The 17,039-nt window shown below is 39.8% G+C and overlaps 1 protein-coding gene across 1 annotated transcript; it reads right to left on the bottom strand.

Annotated features, from left to right (window-relative positions):
* Positions 1 to 2,513: 2,513 nt before the first annotated feature.
* LOC112101794 (vomeronasal type-2 receptor 1-like) lies at positions 2,514 to 16,837 on the bottom strand. The gene is made up of 6 exons (XM_024192655.1): positions 16,692 to 16,837; positions 10,504 to 10,795; positions 8,662 to 9,531; positions 5,775 to 6,002; positions 4,654 to 4,777; positions 2,514 to 3,511 (listed from the first exon to the last, which is right to left on the bottom strand). The coding sequence occupies exons 1-6, from the start codon at positions 16,784 to 16,786 to the stop codon at positions 2,514 to 2,516; spliced, it is 2,607 nt and encodes an 868-aa protein (XP_024048423.1). The 5' UTR covers positions 16,787 to 16,837.
* Between the last annotated feature and the right edge of the window lie 202 nt (positions 16,838 to 17,039).

Here is a 17,039-nt window from a genome sequence, read left to right as displayed (position 1 = left end):
ACCAAAATCTATGTTTTTACAATATTTGTGACTGGGGGGGGAGGAATTGGTCTTCAGTTTTTTGGCTAGATGGCTTTGCAAGCTCTCTGAGTAGAATTGTGTGTTTGTGTTTACAGAAAACAGCAAATACCACAGCACTGCAAGTGACACCACAGCATAGTCTAATGGGCATAGAGGTGATTTTAATTCCTCACATCTTCCACAGTTCACTGAGATTATCTGACAAAAGGACAACACGTAATCTTAAAGGAAAGGAAGGAGGAAGCCTAAACGTGTTTTCCTGTGGTGAAGGGTAGGCATGTTGATCAGAGGACAGATTTTAGCACATAATTACATGGTTATAATCACAAAGTACAATAATAGATACATGACAAAAGGAATGTTTTAGAGTAAGTTGCTCAAATACTAAGGTAATGGGCACAGTATAAAAAGCTAGACAGACAAGCATACAGATCAGGCTAATAGTAGTTCTGTTTATTGGCTTGGTGTATTGGGAACAGGTTTTATTTCAAGCTACCTTCACAAGTTGCACAGATTCCAAAGTCACATATCCTGTATCTGGAGGTATAATTGCTATTTAGAAACTCTTTTCTTTATTGCTGAAAAAATTTAAAATATAACCACTAGTTGACATTTTGATATGACACACTAGAAAACACTGCATGCATTTCCCTGCTGTTTTAACAAGTGCTAAACCCAGAACTGGAAATATATCTAGATGGAGAAGTTTAAAAACAGTGTAAATCTTGAGGTTTATGCTCCATTAGAAATGCAGCAAAGTTCAATATTTATCCAAGCAACTAGGAGGACAAAAATCAACTACAAAAGAAATATTACCTTCAAGATTCTAAAAAAAATTTACAAACCACAAAGAGCAATACGTAACTATAGATTATATTTATTATAAAATACTACAAGTGTGCATTTTATGCAGATAGTTAAAATGGAATTATACAAGTTTGATATGTTTAATTTTTTAACTTAAAAATTTATTTTCTGTAGTTATTGTAAAGCAATCTCGTATCACAGTTACAAACTGCTGCTGCTAGTAGCCCTTTAATTCTCTGGCAGCTGAGGCACAGATCCACTGGGAAACACAAAGTTGTGTGGAGGGAATCGTCCTATCAGTTTACATCCCTTTTCCTGTCCCAAAAATTAAATTAGATGGAAAACAAACCCTACACGGCTGGAAAAAGCCGGGATTAAGGAAAAGCGCAAATCCCTTGAATACATCAGAGGAACAGAAGGCCACTGGGCTTCTGATGCTGGAAGACAACTAAAGAAAAGGGAGGAGCCCACAGCCTGCTAGGGGAAGGGAAGGAACTTTGGTAGGGGAATCCAAGTGAGTTTTGTTAGTTTCTAAATTGAACTGATAAAGCTCAGAATGTTTGCACAGATTTATCTGACCCTTTGGTATATTTTTGAAATGAAGCCAAAATTTAATATCAATTTTGATTGTCCCAAACCTGTGTAAACCAAACCTGTGCAACTGGAAAACCTGGTCAAAAAGGGATGCTGGTGGCTCTGGTGACTGGGCCTTTAAAAGTCCGGTTGGTGCAGGGCTGGCAGGCTCCCTACCCAGCTCTGCATGGCTCCCAGGAAGCAGCTCGCATGTCCCTCCAGCTCCTAGGCACAAGGGTGGCCCTGGGGGCTCCGCGCACCGCCCCCACCCCGAGTGCTGGCTCCGCAGTTCCCATTGGCCAGGAACCGTGGCCAATGGGAGCTACAGGAGTGGCACCTGTGGGCAGGGGCAGTGCATGGAGCTGGAGAGACATGTCACTGCTTCCTGGGAGCCACCTGAGGTAAGCGCCACCTGGAGCCTCCACCCCGAACCCCCTCCCACATCCCAACTCCTGAGCCCCCTCCTGCACCCCAAACCCCTCATTCCCAGCACTACCCCAGAGCCCTCACCCCTAGCCAGAGCCCTCACCCCCCCACATACCCCAATCCCCTGCCTCAACCTGGTGAAAATGAGTGAGTGAGTGAGGGTGGGGGAGAGTGAGCCACAGAGGGAGGTGGGGTGGAGTGAGCAGTTGCAGGGCCTCGGAGAAGGGGTGGGGCCTCATAGAAGGGGTGGGGCAATAGTGTTCAGTTTTTTGCAATTAGAAAGTTGGCAAGCATACCTAAAGGTAACGTTTGCTGAAACACATAATCAAAGCGAGTAGGTTTCACACAGCCCTAAAGACAAGCATTTAATATCCCACAAGAACATATGCTTCTCTCATTCCATCTCTCTCACCCTGCACTGTCCGCACACACCCCTATTTATTTATCAGAAAAGCAAAAATCCAACCATAAAAGCTCCCCAGTGATGACCTGCATTATTTTCTCAGCACATGTAATATGGTGTGATTTTGGTTGTGTCATCGAGAACCAGAATCCATAACTTCCACTGGAAATAATGGCAATTTGATGATACATGAGAATCCACTGGAATTGTCTATCAGTACTGAGGAAGATAAAGCACATCATCACAGTAAATGCTGAAGAGCAAGGACTAAAAAAACCTACTACTACTCATCAAGTACCATTGAGGAGAGGGTACTGTTGGTAACCTCACTGGTGCATGAAGCTGAGGTGGATGGAGCACTATTGTCATTAGTGGTGGCTTTGCCCGAGATTATTTCCTCTGTATTCCTTTCTGGCTTCAATAAAATAATGTAACGTTTTGGCAGAAATATGCAACCAAGCAAACCAAAGCTTGAGGCCAAAATTGCAAATATCTCAACAACTACTTTGAATTTCCCTCTTGTGCTTAAATAGGCTGGAACAAAAGAAATCCAGACTATGAAGAATACCAGCATCCCAAAAGTGATAAATTTAGCTTCATTAAAATTATCTGGTAACTTGCGAGCTATGAAGGCAGTGATGAAGCATAATACAGCAAGAAATACATCAAACCCAAACATAGTACATAAAAATTCTATGGAGCCTTCATTACACTCAAGAATTATCTTTACATTTTGGAATTCCATATTTTTGTACACATATGGAGGTATACATGTGAGATAGGCCGTGCAAATACACACTTCAATTATCATAGAAATTAGCACAAGAAGTTTTTGATGAAAAGATTGCATGGATATATGGTCATGCTTCTCTGCAGCGTTCAACTTGCTACCTCTATATGTTAACAGGAGTGCAATAGTTTTTCCCAGTATACAGGACAAGCAAAGAGAAAACCCCAGGGCAAGAGTCACTTGGCGGATCTGACACGACCATTCTTTTGGTTTACCAACAAAAAGGAAGGAAGTTAACAAAGTAATGACAAGAGATAGCTGAATGAGAAAGCTCAACCCTCGGTCATTGGCTTTCACAACAGCAGTGTCCCTGTGAATCCTATAAACAATGGTCACAGAAAGGACAATACAAGCTCCAAATAGAGAGACAGCTACCAGTGTGGTCCCTAAAGCTTCATCATAAGCCAGAAACTCCACCTCCTTTAGCACACATTCATTCTTGAGTGTATTGGAACAGTAATCATCAGGACATGGAAAGCATTCTCTTGCATCTGTTAAATACATAAAATATTTTTTAATTGATTTAGGCATGGACTGTTAAATGTATCTGTTTGAAAAAGACTCTCATTACCAAGTTTGCTACAGATGTGTGTTTTCTGGGGCGGGGGGGATACAAAATAAAGCTTTTTCCAGTCCGGTGAAGCACAGAAGTTAACCACTAAGAAGTTTGGGCAGATGGATTCTGCCTGCTAATGGAATCTCACCCCACTTAACTGGGATAGCTGCTGGGGATAAAATTTATTCAATGCATTTCATTAATTGAAAATAGCTGGTATAAGGCATGCTATGTCATTTAAATAGCATTCTTCATGTTGACATGTTCCTAATAGTTGAAGGACTGTAGAGGGTTCAGAGAAGTGCCATGAGACTGATAAAATGATTGGTAAACATACTTTACAGTGAAAAACTCAAGAAGCTCAATCTCTTTACTACCCAAAGAGAAGGTTAAGGGTGACTTGATCACACTCTAAGTACCTACATGGGGATCAGAAATTTGGTAACTGAGGGCTCTTCAGTCTAGCAGACAAAGATATAACAAGATCCAATGGCTAGAAGTTGAAGCTAAAGAAATTCAGACTCAAAATAGGGTGCAAATGTTTAACAGCGAAGATAATTAACCATTGGAACAACTTACCAAAGGTTGTGGTAGATTCTCCATCACTGGCAATTTTTAAATCAGACTGGATATTTTTCTAAAAGATTACTCTAGTTCAACCAGGAATTAATTCAGAAGTCCTATGGCCTAGGAGATCAGACTAGATGATCAAAATGGTCACTTCTGGCTATATAATCTATGAATTAACAGCTGGTATTTAAAATAGAGCTAGCTGGGAAACTGAATTTCAGTTTTGTGGAAAATGTTGAGTTTTCAGAAATATTTTCATACTGAATTGGAGTGTTTAGGTATAAGTACCTCAATACAATGGTGAAGGGTGTTCTAGAAATACCGTAGACAGAGAGAGATTTTATGAAGCCCTGAGTTTGCCTGTTACAAAAATTCTACTGTATCTGGAAGAACTCTGGTCATTCTAATTTTATCTCATATAGATCTGAATGATCTATTATATTATCTGGATGAAATCAGTGATATGTCTATACCTATTTATTCTTACATGAGGCTTTTGTGCTGTACCTGTTTTATTACTTATCTCTCCATCTGCACATGGAATACAGACAAAACAGCATGCAGGCACCCCGTGTCGGATCCCCTTTCTAGCACCAGGTTGGCAGTTTTCAGTACACACAGAACGCGGAGGCTAAAAGGAACAGAATACAATGTCAAATCTATTTCTATACAGAGAAATGCATTAGGTATATAAATATGTAGCTAAAAATGGATCATTCCCAATGTGCAAACCTGGGCTCCCAAAAAAGTTCATTTATTATCATTGGAACCTTGTCATCTTTTTTCCACCCCTAAAACTTAAGAGCTCGGCTTTGTGCTCCAGATCAAATGTATTATTTGTTATTTTTCCACCAGATGTGCTGGCCAGACTAAACTACAGCAGTGTGTACTAAATAATTTATGTGCTGCTGGAACATTAAAAATGCAACAACAACAAAAGTTATCCATTACTGAGAGAGGAAGCAAACGTCACCCAAAGAGTAAAAGAATACATTTTTATAAAGAAGAAACAGGTTGTATTTTAAATGAAAATAATATCCTGTACAAAAAGCTCTATAGCTCTGTACATAACCAAACAGGCTAGTTTCTAGATAAGATTGGTTTCTAAACAAAGATATTATATATGTATTTGAACAAACAGATATATTTGTTTATTAAATATGTGACTTCAAACACATTGAAAAATGTTCAAAAAAGCTTCCTAAGGGGCCAAAACCTGCAATCCTTACTCAGGCAACACTCCCATTAAGTCAGTGAGTAAGGACTTCATGATATGGCCAACACCAAGTAATCACAGGCTAGTCTGCATTGTCTTTTATTAATCATTATTATTATTATTATTTATTTCTATCGCAGCAGTGCCTACTGACCATAATTAGGGATAAGAGTCCCATTTGTACCTATACTCTGTGCACACAACACAAATTACAATCCCTGCCCCAGAGATTTTACAATCTAGTATTTTGACTATACACAGCAATTAAATAAACAGACTAATAGAGGTAGGGAAATGACTAGGAGGTGGGATAACAGCAGGCAAAGTAACAGTAAAAAAAATTAATTTGCATAACACCAGTCTCAGTAGTCACAGAGATCCATTAAGAAGAAAAGAGGCAAAGATTACTAACTTTTAATGTTGGAGTGTTCCAGAATATGGAGTCGTTATTATATATCTTCATCTCATGCCCATCTTTTGTATCATTATAGATTCCAATCTTCACAAAGGAGATTTCTCCAGTCTCATTCAACTGCCAGTTTATAATGTCATATGACGCATACACATCTCCATTGTCATCTATCTTTACTAGCTCATTGTCAAAGGTGGTAAATTTAACATTCTTCAGATAGTACATTAACTATAAAACAGGGGGAAAGTGATTGTCAAATTAATTTACAGAGTTATGTACACTAGTTACATAGCTGGGAAGGATCTGAAGTAGGACATGGACCTGTCATGTCTAGAATTGCCTCAAAGATTTTAAAAACTTAAAGTAAGATAAGTTTTAAAATATATGTACATATAATCTTGTGCCAGATAAGTGGTCAAGTAATCCCTCCCATAGGAAGAAAAGCATGACTGATGAAAAATCCCCTTCCGTGTCCCCAAAAGGATGGGCTGCTTGCTGCTTACTACGCTACCAAACTGAATAATATTCCTTTTAACTCATTAAATTCTATGTAGTAAAACTTCTGTGTAATTCTGCTCAGGTCCATTAATACTACTTGATTTTACCACCTCAGATGGAAGTTCATTTCACCTACAGCATTCACCCTCTCTGTGTAAAATAATGGCCTCAAGTTCCTCTGACATATATTGGGGCAGATCCTCATCTAGTATAAATTATCCTAAACCCATTAATTTAAGTGGGTCTGTGACAAATTTACATAGCTAAGGAGCTGCTTCATTCCCTGGAATATATATAACTGGAATATGTTTTATGCTACATATGCCATTCAAAAGGTTATGATCTACTGAATATATTCATCCTATTTGTATGCATGTATCATTTTTGTATTCGAAGTTATGCATATTGGCTGTGTACTTGTTTGATTTTAAGTAGCCTTAGTAAGGCATTTGGTCAGCTTCTTAAGAAAGGAATTTGCAAGTTAAGTGCCCAATTAAGAAACACTTAACAGACATAGGAACCTTGGAAGACTCTAATCCAAATAAGAAGTCTCCTTGGGGACATTCAAGGTAGCATGTAAGCAATGGCTGCTATTTGTAAGGAACTGAGTCATGCATGGACATGTGACTTGCCCATGTGACTCCAAAACTCCATCTGGGAGCTGGATGCTGCATAGGAGAGAGGAGGGGGTCTCCACCCACAAAAGAAAGTCTATTTAAGCCCCTGGGAGACCCCTCCATTTTGTCTTCAGCTGGCTCAAGAGATAGCCTCTCCACCCCCAAAGGATACCTGAAAGAAACTGGAACAAAGGACAGTAACCACAGGGGTGTGAGTGATTGCTGGACCCAGGCTAGAAGGAGGCTAGTCTGTAAAAGAAGCTTACTGGAACATCTCTGAGGGTGAGATTTCATCTGTAATCACTTTCTTACTGTATTAGGTTTAGACTTGCGTGTTTTATTTTATTTTGCTGGGTAATAATACACACTTTGTTCTGTCTGTTATTACTTGGAACCACTTAAATCCTACTTTTTGTATTTAATAAAATCACTTTTTACTTATTAGTTAACCCAGAGTATGTATTAATACTGGGGGGGGGGGACAATTTATGAGTTTACCCTGAATAAAGCTTTATACAGGGTAAAACAGATTTATTTGGGGTTTGGACCCCACTGGGAGCTGGGCATCTGAGTGTTGGGGACAGGAACACTTCTTAAGCGGTTTTCAGTTAAGCCTGCAACTTTTGGGGGATGTTGTTCAGACCTGGATCCAAGTTTGTAGCAGGCTAGCATGTCTGGCTCAAACCAGGCAGAGCTCTGAAGTCCCAAGCTGCTAGGGAAAGCGGGCTCAGAGGTAGTCCCAGCACATCAGTTGGCAGTTCCCAAGAGGTTTTCTGTGATCCAACCCATCACATATATACCTTCTATGTCTGGTGTGTCCAAGTGATAACATTGTACCAATTTCTGCCACCCTTACTCATGTTGGGTAGAACCTTACTCCTCAACTAGTCCCCATGAAATCAGTGAGGCTACTTGTGGAGCAAGGTGCTACTCAGTGTAAGAGTATCAGACTCTGGCCTAGAGTAGTTATCTCTCACATCATTTACAAAACCCAAGAACTTGAAAGCAAGGAAAAGACATCAGAAAATGTGCACAGACAACATAATAAACACAGTCTCAGCTAACGACGACCTTATGTTCAAAGGGCCTGATTCTGATTTCACACCAGCATAACTCCATTCTGTTATCTACTTACAGCTTATCATGCTGACCAATATTGTCTCATTGTTTCCTTGTACTCCCCTATCGGTCTGTCTGTAGCCATTGATCTTTTGTCTGACCCATGACTGTAAGCTCTTTAGGGAAAGGACTATCTTTTTGTTCTATGTTTGTACAGCACCTCGCACAACGGGGTCCTGGTCCATGACTGAGGCTCCTGGTCCTATGGTAAATCAAATAATAATATCTGAGCACCTCACATCATCCCTGTGGGATAGGGAAGTGCTATTATTAACTCATATATAGACTGACTAGCCCAAGGTCATACAGGAAGTCTGTGGTTGGGCAAGGAACTGAAGCCAGGTCTCCTGACTCTTAGGGTAGAGGCCCTAACCACAATACCATCCTTCCACCCGGTTTACACAAGTGTAAGCAAAATCTGAATCAGGCTCATTTAGTGCAAACCATAACTCGTCACTTGATTTCAGCATATATTTCAAATTTACCTATTACTCATTTTATATTTAATTTTTCTGCTATTAATATTGAATTTATTTTCTTTATAGATACACTTTTAAAAATTAAAAGAAAGTTAAATGCAATTGCAGATACCACATTAAAGTTCTCTCTTTAATTCATTATGTAAAATTATGATAGGGAAAAGCAATGCTTACCTGCCAGGGCTCAAAATCATATATAATTGCACAGGAATTTTTTGGAAATGGTCCATTTCCTTCTACACAGGTGTCTAGATTGTTAAGGGCATGGGCCACAGTGAACACAGCTTTATAGACATTATATGTTATTCTGAGCTCTGAAACATCCAGGTAGGTATTTTTTATGTCCTCCAGTTTCTCCTTTCCAGTACAGAGCTGATCAGAAACAGGATGTACTCCACTCTCTCGACCTGTTACATTTATTCTAAAATCTGTATTATAAGGTACCGTGCTGTTAGGCCAAGTGCAATTGAAAGCAGTCTGCCAGAACTCAATAGTCAAGTCATCACTAGCAGCATTATCTGGATGCACATCAAGCAGAAAGTCTTTTAATCCTGGTATGTCACCTCTCCGTACTCCAAAACCAATGGTCCCACCAAGGAATGAAAAATATTCAGGTTTAGCAATTAGTGCTGATGTAACCCAGGCCTCACTTGCAATCCAGGTTTTGCCAGTAATGTTACTGTTTGCAATTTCTTCCATTAAGGGACTGAGGTCAATATCAGAGGAATACACTACAATGATATTTGCTGTGGATTCTTTTATAGCTTCCACAACTGCTAGTATTTTTTCCCTGGAAAATATTTTTGGAATGGTCTCAGAGAAAGCAATGCAGATTCCAGATTTCTCTACATTTTGTTTAAAATACTTGATTCCATATTTTCCATAGTCGTCATCTGCTGCTATTGTTCCTATCCATACCCAACCAAAATGTCGAACAAGTTCTGCCATAGCCAGTGACTGATGGTTATCATTCGGTATAGTGCGCAGAAAGGAAGGGAACTGGTATTTGTCAGAAAGAACCGAGCAGGAGGAGGCATAACCAACCTACAAAAAAAAAAAAAAAAGTATTGAGGCAGGGATTACTGACCCAGTTACTGCTTTGTTTTTCACTTTCTTCTATTTAGCTATCTTTGGTATTTATAGGGCAACATTCACCAAAGCCGGAGCCCAGTGTATAATGTGACTATGCAGCCTCAAACTGCTGCATCATTAGAGATTATTTTTATGTTGCTGTGTATGTGTATTCCAGAACCTAAATTTTCATTTCAAATAAAACTAAATAACAAGCCTTTATGGTTATGGTGAAAAATTTCAAAAGGTAAACCAAGTGTAAACCAATGCAATACAGACAGCGTGAAACAATAGCGCTGAGAGAAGTGTGAATGCTCCAAGTCAACTGGGTGTGCACTCTGAAGCCTAGCAATGAAAATGTAATTATGAGGAGCCAGGGGTCACCAGCACTCAGAGAAGCCTTGGTCACACCACTCTTTGCCCAGCCATGGTCCCTGCACTGTCTGCTGGGAAGGAAACAGTGTATGAGCTACTGGGTGGCTTTGAGCCAGCCAAGGATTCCCCTACACAGAAGTGGTCCTTCAACGGCTAGATAAGCCTGTTTTGTAGCCAGTAAAATGGTGGAAAGTTCTTACAATATGTGTTAGATCATTCAAAGTGAAGAGCATTCAAGGTGTTGACTGGCCACTTCACCTTGAATGGTGTCTTAACTCAGAGAGACAAGTTGGATGAGATAACTTTTCTATTGGACCAACTTCCGTTGGTGAAGAGACAAGCTTTTGAGCTTACACAGAGCTCTTCTTCAGGTCTGGGAAATTCCACCTTGTGTTTAACTGTGACACTCTGAGCACCTTTCCCAGACCTGAAAAAGAGCTCTGTGTAGCTCGAAAGCTTGTCTCATTCATCATCAGAAGTTGGTTCAATAACAGATATTTCTTCACCCACTTTGTCTCTCAAATATTGCTCATTATATTTAGATTTTAAACAAATACAACCTTCAGTTACCTCAGGGAAATAATAGAGCCCTACGATTCTTGAAGAAGCAATAGTCAATGTTGATCCACCAGCTCCAATGACTGCTACAAGAGGTGCACCAGCACTGCATCTGAAGTTGGGCATTGTTTCATTCTGTCCAGTCAAGTATGCCAAAGTCCCTTCAACAGTTTTGGATGTTGTAAAGCAGGTATCATAGATGTGATAACCCAGTGTTATATTTGGTAGAATATCTAGCCTATTGTTCACCTCCTGGATGGCATGTATCATAGCTCTGGCCCAACGGAAACCTCGGAAGTTAAACCTGCAAAGACAAAGTATTTGTCAGTGCTGAATACATTTGCCAAAAGCACTTCACATGGAATGCACTTCTTGTGTCATTCCTAAAAGCAAAGCAACACATGTTGTGAGTGCATGGTTTTCCCTGAAAAGTAATGGGTTTTGATGAAATCTGATCCTGTAAAAGTTGATCTGATTGGAGAATGTTCAGAAACTTCCTAGAAGGCACTCAGCACCTCCCAGGATCAGCTCCAAAATGAATAGTAAGTGAATGATCATGGAGGGTCTAATCCTGCAGCCCTTACTCATGAGTAGTCTCATTATCTTTGTTATCCTATTGCAATCACTGACCATTCAGCTGAGTAATGACTACAGGAGCAGGTCCTTATTTTGTAGTCACTCCATCATCCTCAGAGCCAAACTGGCTGAGAACCAGCCACTTTTTTTTTGATACGTCATTTTCCAGTGACACTTTGTTCTCACCCACCTCATCTTATATTAAGAACACCTCGACAAAAGCTTGTCATTAGCATCAGACCAGCAGTGGAGTTCCTCCCGAGAATCCCAGTAGATGATTTCTTTCAAGTAGAGAAACATAGGAGGTCACAATGTAAACAGAAGCAAAGTTGACATTGCCTTTATTCTTCACAGCTACCTCCCATGGACATGTGCCTTTACCTACATCTCCTCAGTAGCTTAGCGTGAGCTCTGTGCAAACTTATACATTATGAATTTTGTCTTTGTCTTACTTTCAGCCTTTGAAATTATGATTTATTCAGAACGGAGTATAAATCCATGCTCCACTCAAAGCCCTACTGTTCTGCTTCGCCATCATTTGGGCAAACCCAGAGGGAAAATGCTTTAATTATTTCATACTGCACCTTATGAGTCTTTCAAGACACCCAAACAAAAAGAAGCAATCACTGCTGTTGGTTGCACGAGAGTCAAAAGTACTTTTCTTACATTGTAAATATTTTAATAAAGAGTTTAAGGGGAGAAAGATCACCATAATTAGAAACAATTGTACTTGTCTGATTTCTATATAACATGGGATTCTGAGATTTAAAACCAACTTCTGCTCTCTCTACACTAACAGACTGCATGTGCTACAAACCGCTCATAAGGAAAATACTGACTCAGTGATGAGCTTGGAGGTAATAAGCCACCAAATAATCCACTTCAATGTGACTCTTCTAAAGTGGCTTTGATCTGTAAGGCAGTAAAGGAAAGTTTTGTTCCTGTTCTGGAAAAAGCTGATGTGCTTATGTATTGGTGCAATGGTGCCCAGGTACTACACAGACAAACACCCTAGAAGCTTTAATAATGATAATAATTTGTAAAAGTCCTGCCTATGGAAAGTAGAACCAAAATAGAGAAGCTGTAATGTTTCATCTCTGAGGTTTCAATATGAACCAATATACTCCTCCAATATTACAACTAATTAATTAACGAAACGTGCCCTTTCCTTCTGAGTTTTGTCTTGAGATTCAATAAGAAACTCAGAGATTATGAAACCATGTACACCAATCCCCTGGAAATGTTCTGGGAAAGTTACATGAATTCAAACCTAGGAGTGTTTGCCTAGGCTTCAAGTCTTTCCTCTCTTTAAACCTTTAACTGTTCTAGGTGGAGCACCAGTTGCCACAATCACATCCATGCAATCCATTCTAATGGAGTCACAGTCCAAACTGTGCCTGGAACTAGCACTCTGGGTTAAAACCTACACTAGATGTTGGTGCTTCCTGGGAAACAGAAAAAGAGACCAGGATGTCACCAAGAAAATCTAGCAGAAGCATTCCAGCCCCTGCTGCTTTTATTGGACTTCAGGAAGCAGTAGCAGCAGCAGACCTGCTATTTGTGACATGTTCAGCTGACATGGCCAAGATGTGCCCATGACTGGACAACAATCCTGAGGGACCCACTGGTGATGGGATTTGTATTTCCAGGAAGGAAGGATAGATTGATCGATCCCAGGATAAATTTACACTCAGACAAAACTCCACTAACACAACAAATCACTATCAGAAAATATTCTTACCCCTTCTATCTCTTCCCACCTCCCAGTCTTGTGCCAAGCATGGCACAGCCAGACCAAAGACTGTGGCTGATGAATTTTATTCACTTGTCATAAATATGCAGTGCCTTTCCAGAGAATGAGGGCTAATCCTGCCAGCGGCTCAGTGCCTTCAACTTCTGTTGGACTCCAATGACAGTAGAGGGCCCTCTGCACTTTGAAAGATAAAGCCCTCAGCAGATTAGTCAGATTGCTTGAATTTTCTCTCAGCCTTTCTGACCAGGCTATAATTAGAATAATTAGAAGCTGTCATCATGAAACATGAAATCTGCTTAGTTTTAGCTTTCCTTGAAAACTCAAGCCAGACTGGTTGGAAAATTTACAAAGATCTACAAACATTTCAGAGATGCTCAGATCTGGGCATTTTGGTTAAAACCACTTTTTAGTGCAAACCAGTGCTTAATTTGTGCCAGGGCACCTCTAGGCTTGGCAGTTCATAGTCCCAAGACCTCTGGGCTTGCTGCATCAGTTATGAATGTAAAAAATTGCTTTAGCTCCAGCACCTCTTTCATTACTGTCAAGGCTGATTCCCCACTCTGGCACTTCGAGTGCAGAAGATGAGGGCCTGCAAGGATTTTAAAAATTAATACTGGCCACTCCAGGCTGGTATTAAACTCCCAAGGTCACAGCTTCTCTCTGACCTTGGATGGGTAGATGCTGCCACCACCCAAGTGCTTAAAAAAACCCTTTTTAGAGAACCCAGAAGCCGCACTTGGGAATTCCTTCCTGTGGGGTACCCTCAAGCCCTTTCACCCCCGCTCCAGGGAAGAGCTGAGAAAGAAAAGCAAAGGAAATCAGCTGTTGCCACCAGCTAATTAAACAACATGTGCACAAACCTCTTAGGGCACCAAAAATCCAATCCCGTTCTTAAAAAAAGGTAAATTTTATTAAAAACAAAAAAGAAAGAAAAGACATTTGGAACTTAGGCTTTTGCTAGCTTTAAAAAACACAATTACAAAAATTAAGTCTCAAGATAGCTCTCTTGAGGTTCAGCTTAAAGGTTACAAGCAAAACAAAAGCATCTGGGGTTAGCACAGAGGAGTCCACAAGCCTATAAGAAATAAGAGAAATAACCCTAATTGTGTTTTCCTAGACATTCCCTGATTTACTACATAATTGGGGTTTCAGATAAGCAGGGTTGAGGTTTGATTTGATGCTTTTTCATACCTGGTTTTAAAGCTTTTTACAGCATAGCTCCAGCCCTGTCCTGCTCTGACCGGAGAACAACAACAGACAAAGGGACGTTTTTTTCCCCCCAATTTTAAAAAGTTCTAGCCCTCCCATTGGCTCTTTTGATCAGGTGCCCACTCCCTTTCTTTTACCTATGGGTTTTTTTAATCTTTTACAGGTAAAGCAAGTAAAGAATAGCTACGAACAGGGATTTTGTAGCTAACTGGCTGGGTGTCCATAAAAGAGAGCTATCCCCTCCCCTTCATTTATCACAATTACAAATTAAGCACTTGTGCAAAACCTTGTTGATTGAAACAGGAGGAAACATTTCCAAAGACCCATGCAATCTGGAGAATTCACCTTAATGGAAAGTGAATTCTGATACTGAAAGCCTGAGTTTTTATATCAGTACTTTTGTTCAAAGAACTACATTCATTCAGTTAGGGAATAGAAACCTAACACACATATGTGTCCTCTGTGCTCAATCCAGACTCACCAACACAAGATACAAAATTCTAATGAAAATTTTAATGAAATGCTCAGATGCAATCTATAGACCTTATTCATGGTGAACAATTTCAAATAATAAATACACTTGAGAAAAATGGCTGTTCACAGACAATTCACACTGAAAAAGGGGTGAGATTCATCATGTAAACTATACATTATGAATTATTCACCCAGCTTTACTTGCAGCTGGACAATTTGTTCTGAGAAGGGGAAAAAAATCTAAACAACTCAAATACCAATCCTATTTCCATATGATATGCTTCCTCTTCCTCAAAAGCAGCAATAGAAATCCCTGAGGAAACATAAACGGATCTATTGCTATTCCAATCTATGTTGTAGTTACCTTAGAGAAGAAGAAAGCATAATTTCTGCTCTGTTTTGCATTCTGTGGGATGTGTGCACAATTGTTTTACAATACATTCAGAAATGTGATATTATTTCCAGCAATACTGCTGCTATTTTCGACTCAGCAATGCCAGAAGCTTTAACAAATACTTTATTGTGATAGTTACTGGGGATAAAATCCTGAGGGGTGCTAAACCCATGTAACTCCCAATTAATTCTTTGGGAGTTGCTGGCACTCAGCATTTCTCAGAATTAGGATTCTTTATTTACCACTACAGAATAATAGAAAACATTTTGCAACAAAGTAATCATAGTGGCAGGTTTACAGGGAATTACTCACTAGCAAACTTTAACAAGTATAAAAATTACATATTGTTTAAAAGGACAATGCAATAAAATTAGTGGAACAAAGTGTTATTAGCATTTTTCAGGCTTAAGGCTACAAGGATTCTTTTTTATGGCCCATATTCTATTGTCAGTTTTTGTGCAAAATTCCTGTTGACTTCAATGGAAGATCTGTGCAAGAAACAAGGGTCTATATAGCCTCCAACCAGCATCCATTGAAGTCAGTGGGAAGAAGATTAGGTCCTTGCTCTATATTCAAATAGTATGCAATATGGGTCTGATCCTGAAAAGGGGTGCTGACCACCTGCAATCCCCATTGACAGCAATGGAAACTTCAGGAACACAGCACCTTCCTGCATTGGACACATGATACTAGCAATAGCAAAGTGTTCTGTGCCATTTTTGTCTCCTTTCAGAATCAACTTTATTGGCTCCTAAGACATACAGAACAAAATATGGTTAATACATGGTATGCAATTACCTTTATTCATAAACTCGCTGCAGTGGTCTTAGTAGAGTCCCCCTGGGCAATTCACAGTACAGACTACCATACAGTTCACTGAATGCAGTGAATAGCCCTGGCTTAAACTGAGTCTTAAACCCCTTAAGCGTACATAATGCTCTCTCTTTGCTGAGAATGGCCTTTCCAGAACAGCACAAAGATGTATCAATAAAATCTGTGACATTTTAGTGCCCCCACAATGTAGACACTATTTCATGGTTACTGGACAACAAAAACAGGTGTGATTTTACTCTGTGTTGTAAATGATGGGGTGTTAGAGAAGAAATTACACCTTTCTAGTGTATTGGCTATTCTACCTTATTCCATCAAGTTTTTCATGCTGCAACTGCTGCAGTGGTGTTTGAGCACCTAGACTCTGATCCAGCACTGCATTTAAGCAGATGCTTAATTTACAACTCATTTATATTCCCACTTAAATCATTGGGATTAGCTGTGTGCATAAAGTGAGGCATCCGTTTAAGTGCTTTGTTGGGTCCAGGAACTATTGAGCATCCCCAGTACCCTCCGGCCAGATGCTGAACATCACAACTGCTCAGAATAATTAATAAATGACGCTAGAAAATTCAGGTTTTAACACAGGCATTCTGCTGACTGCATATTGGTGGCTAGACACTGGAGTCAGCTTTACGCACAATATTGAGCAAAATCTTCCATAAAAATGGATGCACTTGCTGTATCTGTCTCTTGTACCCAAAGGAGCCATGTCTAGTCTGTAGATAGCATTTCTGACGGGTGAGTCTAAAAGAGTTCTTCCTTGGTCAAGCCACTCAGAGCTACCCTTCAGCTTCTCTTAAGTGGAAGCCACTGTTTGCACATCTTACGAATTCTACCATTTTTTATCCAGTAATAAAACACCTGCACTGGTGCGTGCGCACACACACACACACACACACACACACACACACCTTATTTATCTGCCAAGCTGCTACCTGCACAGGAGGGGAAATGTCTTACCCTTCACATTTTGGTGACACTGGCTCTGAAGTAGTTGGTTCTTTTTCTGGTATAGTCCTGAAGTGAATGGGAAACATTCCTCCTATTATCAGCATATGGTTCTCAGATTCCACATAGCCATGTAAATCAAATTTTCCTAGCAATCTACATGTACCTTCTGCACCTTGAATGACCAGCATACGCAGAAAGAATGCAAACAATCCTAGAAGCAAGTACAACTTCATGTTGGCCATTTTATTAGGAGCCAATTTGGGGAAATGATCAATGTAAAAAAATATTCAAGCCTTTATGAGGCCCTTGAACATATATTTACGTCTACTAGCCTATGAAAGAATAAGTAGGTTCCCC

This window comes from Terrapene carolina, unplaced genomic scaffold (assembly GCF_002925995.2).
Source record: "Terrapene carolina triunguis isolate 2854851 unplaced genomic scaffold, T_m_triunguis-2.0 Scaffold88, whole genome shotgun sequence".
NCBI classification, from domain to species: Eukaryota; Metazoa; Chordata; order Testudines; family Emydidae; genus Terrapene; species Terrapene triunguis.
This window is presented reverse-complemented; position numbering and strand designations above follow the sequence as displayed.